At 36.1% G+C, this 6,013-nt stretch overlaps 1 protein-coding gene across 1 annotated transcript in view; it reads left to right on the top strand.

Annotated features, from left to right (window-relative positions):
* The window catches only part of CWF19L2 (CWF19-like 2, cell cycle control (S. pombe)), a 136,663-nt gene that overhangs the window by 101,619 nt on the left and 29,031 nt on the right, over nt 1-6,013 (top strand). The window contains exon 13 of the mRNA XM_011926659.1: nt 4,944-5,156. Coding sequence (XP_011782049.1) covers nt 4,944-5,156 — 213 coding nt within the window. The remainder of the gene's footprint in view (nt 1-4,943; nt 5,157-6,013) is intronic.

Below are 6,013 nucleotides of genomic sequence, written 5' to 3'. Positions count from 1 at the left end.
CAGAAATCACCGGTCTTCTGTGTCCTTCGCGCTGGGAGTTGGAGACTGCAGCTGTTCCTATTCGGCCATCTTGCTCCGCCCCTCAATCTATTTATCGATTTTTTTTTTTTTTTAGCTCATCAGGTATTGGTAGTGTCAGTGTATTTTATGTGGGGCCCAAGATGGTTCTTCTTCCAGTGTGGCCCACAGAAACCAAAAGATTGAGGACCTCTGTCGTAGCTGTATGTTTAATATTTTATTAATTAATCTATGTTAAAATTTTGAGGAACTACCAGACTGTTTTCCAAAGCAGCTACACTATCTTACATTCCCATCAGCAGTGTATGAGGGTTCTGATTTTACCACATCCTTCACAACACTTGTTATTATCTGACTATTTGATTCTAGCCATCCTAATGAGATGGCTAACTCACTGTCATTTAGTTTGCGTTTATGGTGTACCAAATTGATTTTGTATAATATAATCAGCTTTTTAAAGGATTCTGTCTGAATGATGAAGAGGCATATTTTCATGCTCTTCTTTTCTTTCTTTATCTCCTTTCATCCAGCAGTTTTGTTCACTTTTTCCATCTTACGCTTAGTACATTCTCTACTATCTTTTACCAGTCTGTTAAAAAATGTTGATTGTTACTGTCAAATAACAAGAATATAGTAGGGTGGAGGTCATAGAAGAGGTATATATGATAGATAAATTAAAAATATTTTGTGTCAAAGCCCAAAGAAAAGATAATGAATAAAAATGCAAATCATTTGAGGTTGTAGGAGGAGGGAATTAATTGTTCCTGGATCGGTGGGGACCATATTTCAGTTGTATTGAAGAATCAGTCAGACTTAATTGGGAAGACTGTATCATTTTCAATTTAAACACTATGAATAAATCAGAGAGGTTTGGCAACATCCATGAAAACTAGATTTAAGGGTAGAAATACCATCTTCCATGTGTAAAACATTTGATTTATTTGTTTTGAATGTGTTCTCTGATCATTTATGAACTTTCCAAAAACACAGTGGGCTATATCATAGGAAGGCACAGTTATGTATATATAAATGTGCTCCTGTTAATATATTTGGGTAAGATAAATACCTACTAGATATCTGCGTTCCCACTGATAAGCACCTTAACTTGATTTGGTATGTTTATTCTAGATGAAATAGGTTTTCTTGTAGCTCTTTATTCTGCTTCATAGGCTATATTCACAATATACCCTTTCTGTGTTTCAAACATTAATTTCTTTTTTTTTTTCTGTGTTTTTTTTTTTTGAGACGGAGTCTCGCTTTGTCGCCCAGGCTGGAGTGCAGTGGCCAGATCTCAGCTCACTGCAAGCTCCGCCTCCCGGGTTTACGCCATTCTCCTGCCCCAGCCTCCCGAGTAGCTGGGACTACAGGTGCCCGCCACTACGCCCGGCTAGTTTTTTGTATTTTTTTAGTAGAAACGGGGTTTCACTGTGTTAGCCAGGATGGTCTCGATCTCCTGACCTTGTGATCCGCCCGTCTCGGCCCCCCACAGCAAACATTAATTTCTTAAGGGAGAAAGCCTCACTTGTATGCCAGACACTCTGCAGTTTTGTAGTCAGACCGACTGGTTTCAATTCCTGGTTCTGTCCTTTAATAACTGTGTGATATTGATTAAGTTACTTGGTTTCTGTTAGCCTCAGGTTTTAGTTTTTATTTTTGTTTTTGGTTTTGTTTTTTTTTTGAGACGGAGTTTCGCTCTTGTTGCCCAGACTAGCATGATCTCGGCCCACGGCAACCTCCACCTCCCGGGTTCAAATGATTCTCTTGCCTCAGCCTCCCGAGTAGCTGGGATTACAGGCATGTGCCACCACGACTGGCTAATTTTTGTATTTTTAATATAGATGGGGTTTCCTCAAGTTGGTCAGGTTGGTCTCGAACTCCCGACCTCAGGTGATCCACCCACCTCCGCTTCCCAAAATGCTGGGATTATAGGCGTGAGCCACTGTGCCTGGCCTAGCCTCAGTTTTTAATCTGTCAAGTGAAAATAAAAATTTCTGTGTTGCAGAAATATTTGTATTAGAATTAATATCTAGCATGTAGTAGGATACTATTTCATGAAAATGATTAGTGACCAGTTCTGGTATTTTTTTAGAATGTAATGAATTATGGTTTAGATGAAGATATAAAGTTAAAATAAATTTAAAATAATAATTTGTAAGACAATGCAGTTTACATAAGTAGACAAACCTGGAAAAGTCAAGAAGTATACAAGGATTAATATGGAGAATATTGTGGAAGAAAAAAATAAATTGCTAGTAGAAACAAGGAAGTCAGTGTACTCTAAGAAATGGCTTGGTAATAATCTTTTTACCTGATTCTATCTGTCATGGTGTTAAAGAATTTTCTTCTGTTTACAATGGGTTTTACTTTTTCTTCTTTTTCTAGTTTCTTAAGGTTGCAGTTGGCATCATTGATTTGAGACCTTTCTTGTCTTTTAATACAGATATTTAATGCTATCATTTTCCCTCTAAATTCTGCTTTAGCAGCACACCACAAATTCTGATATGTGGTATTTTTGTTTTATTGCTGCTTAAAATCATTTCTCATTTTCTTTTTTGTTGTTGTTGTTGATTCATGGGTCATTTAGGAGTGCACAATACCAAGTATGTGACAGTTTTCCAAAGATATTTCTGTTACTGATTTTTATTCCATTGTGTTCAGAGAATATACTTTAAGTTACTAGAATCCTTTTAAATTTATTGAGACTTAAATTTATTGAGAATGTCATCTGCCTTGGTTGATGTTCCATGTACATATGAGAAGAACATATATTTTGCTGCTGTTGTCTGGAATTTCTATTAATGTCAATTTAGTCAAGTTGGTTGATAGTGTGTTTGAGTCTTCTATGTAGCTATTGCATTTCTGTTTGTGCTACCAATTATAAAGAGTGAGGTATTTAAAATCTGTGATTACAGTTGGGATTTATCTATTTGGCAGTTCTGTCAAGTTTGTTCTTACACATTTTGAAGCTCTGTTATTAGGTATATAAATTTTTGGATTGTTATGTCCTCTTAAAATTTTTCTTTCCAACTTATGTAATCTACAGAATGTATCCTCTTGATGTTATGACTCCTTTATCAGGTGACCCTTTATCATTCATAATACTATATGCTATGAAATCTACTTTGTTTGACATATATAGAACTTCATCTTCAAATCATTTAAAATGCTAACATCCAAGCGTCTTGCTATTGCTTTATATTTGATGATAACACATAGTTTTGTTTTTTTGTTGTTGTTTTTGTTTGTTTGTTTTCTGAGATGGAGTTTCACTCTTGTTGCCTAGTCTTGAGTGCAATGGTGCGATCTTGGCTCACTGCAACCTCCACCTCCCTGGTTCAAGCGATTCTCCTGCCTCAGCCTCCCGAGTAGCTGGGATTATAGGCATGCATCACCACACCCAGCTAATTTTGTATTTTTAGTAAAGACAGGGTTTCACCTTGTTGGTCAGGCTGGTCTCGAACTCCTGGACTTCGTGATCCGCCTACCTTGGCCGCCCAAAGTGTTGGGATTACAGGCGTGAGCCACCGGGCCTCGCCTGTTCTGTTTTTAAAACTTAGTGCTTTAATACTTCCATTACACTGAGTAATTTACATTACACTTAGTACTTTAGTACTTCTCTTACACTTAGTAGAAGCAGTGTAATGGAAAAAAAAAAAGACAAGTTAATGAGTATGATACAGTGTAGTCATTCTGAGATGGACGGCAGTACAAGTACACATTGGAGGGGTTTGCAAGATGGAGGAAGTTCATTTGATGGAAGTGACAGCTAACTCTTACAATAGGAATGAAAAATTAGTAGAATTAAACCTCGTGGGTTGACCCAGGAAGACACTTACTACAACTGATGAGACAGCCTGTCAGGAAATAAGGATGCCAAGGACAGAATAACTGTGCAGTCATGTGCCAATGTAGCAGGTATACATAAGTGTAAATGCGCTGTAATTCCTTATGGATGGCTGAGATAATAACATCTTTGCTTTCTGATAGTTTAATATACATGAACTTTGTTTCATGCACAAAATTATTAAAAATATTATATACAGTTACCTTAGGGCTATGCATTTAAGGTACATAGGAAACATAAATGAACTTCATTTTAGACTTACGTCACATCCCCATGATACCCTATTATATACATGCAAATATTCCAAAATTAGAAAAAATTGGAAGTCTAAAACTCTTCTGGTCCCAAGCATTTTGGATAAGGGATACTTAGGCAGTATTGTATAACCATTGTAAAATGAGGAAATAAGGCATAGAGAGAGCACAGAGAAATTAAATAATATGTTCAAGATTATACATACAGGAGATAGAACTTTACCATGGTCATTTTGACTGTGGAATCTAAGCTTTAAACCATCATGACTTTTTGTATGTATGATTTCGTTGGCTTTCAAGTTCAAGAGTTTGAACGTCATTCTGTACACAGTATAGAACTCTCTAAGTACCTAAGGAGGTACATAAAATAAGAAAATAAAATTTGTGTATTTGTGTTTTTGTATTTTGAACGCCTGAATCTGTCCATGGTTCATGTTAGGGGAGGTATGGAGAAGGTACCTGGAGATATGGTTAAAAAAAAGAAAAAAAGTTTCACATTCTATATAGTGTATACGTGAATTTTTAAAGTTACAGTTTTAACCTCTGTGATCCAGTTTCCTCATCTATTAGTTGAAAATGCTAATAGTCCCCACATGAACAAGTCATACAGATTTGTATGTAGTAAGTATTCAGTAAACTTTAGCTGTGATGATGATGATGATAGATTGACTCTAGAAGATCAAACAAATATCAATCATGTTTTTTATTTTCCTTTAAATGTATGAGTTTTATCATAGAACTTACAGATACAGATTTAGGAAACCACAGTACAGTAAAATCTTAATCACTACCTTCTACTCTCTGTTACTGTTATTTTGGTTTTTCAGTTTATGGGAAAACCAGATGGAGACTATTACACCCTGGATGACATGTTTGTCTCCAAAGCCTCTGAGAGAGAACGTCTTGGTGAAGAGGAAGAGAACCAACGGAAAAAAGCTATTGCTGAGCATCAGAGTCTTGCTGCACAAATGGAAAAATGTCTGTATTGTTTTGACAGCTCTCAATTTCCCAAGCATCTTATTGTTGCAATAGGTGTTAAGGTAAGAAGTATTTATTATCCTTTGCTTACATTCTCATAGAACTTTTTTGTTTATTCATAGAATAACTTCTTCTTGGGTCTTTCCCCTAATAATTGTTAAGCTCCGTGAAGACAGAGGTAACTTTTGCTCTCCATTATATACCAAGCATCTAGCCCTGGTGGTAGTACATAATAGTAATTCATTTCAATAAACACTTATTGATTTAATTCTTATATTAAGTAAATAATTTTTGTATACCTAATATATGCCATACCCTAATTAGTCACTGGGGAAAAGTTGAGAATCAGGTAGACTTTTGGACCTTATGCCTAGGGAAATAAGGCAGTAAATAAAGTAATAATTGCCCTGATTTGAAAGAATTAATTGTCATAAAGCAAATAAAGTGAGGAAATGGGAGAAAATGATGGGGGTATTTTTTTCACAAGGTAGTCTAGAAGGCTTCTCTGAGGAACTTTAGTAAAGATGCATAAAATGGGAAGGACAAGTAACATGAAGAGAGGAATGGATGATGTTTCAGGAAGGACCGTCAGTGAAAAACCTTGAGGAGAAAATGAGCTTGGCATTGATGTAGCAGAAAGGAGGCAGGAGTGGAGTCAGTGAGAAAAGTAGAAGACGATGAATGAATGAATGCTAGTTTCTGAAACGAATAGTTTGGGAAACATACATATACATATTTATGTTGTTTACTGTATACATACACATACATACACATACCCCTAGTCTTTAATATCTTTTTTTTATTTTTTTAATTTTTTTTTTTAATTTTTTTTTTTTGAGGCGGAGTCTCGCTCTGTCGCCCGGACTGGAGTGCAGTGGCCGGATCTCAGCTCACTGCAAGCTCCGCCTCCCGGGTTTAC

This window comes from Colobus angolensis, unplaced genomic scaffold (assembly GCF_000951035.1).
Source record: "Colobus angolensis palliatus isolate OR3802 unplaced genomic scaffold, Cang.pa_1.0 Scaffold7, whole genome shotgun sequence".
NCBI classification, from domain to species: domain Eukaryota; kingdom Metazoa; phylum Chordata; class Mammalia; order Primates; family Cercopithecidae; genus Colobus; species Colobus angolensis.
This window is presented reverse-complemented; position numbering and strand designations above follow the sequence as displayed.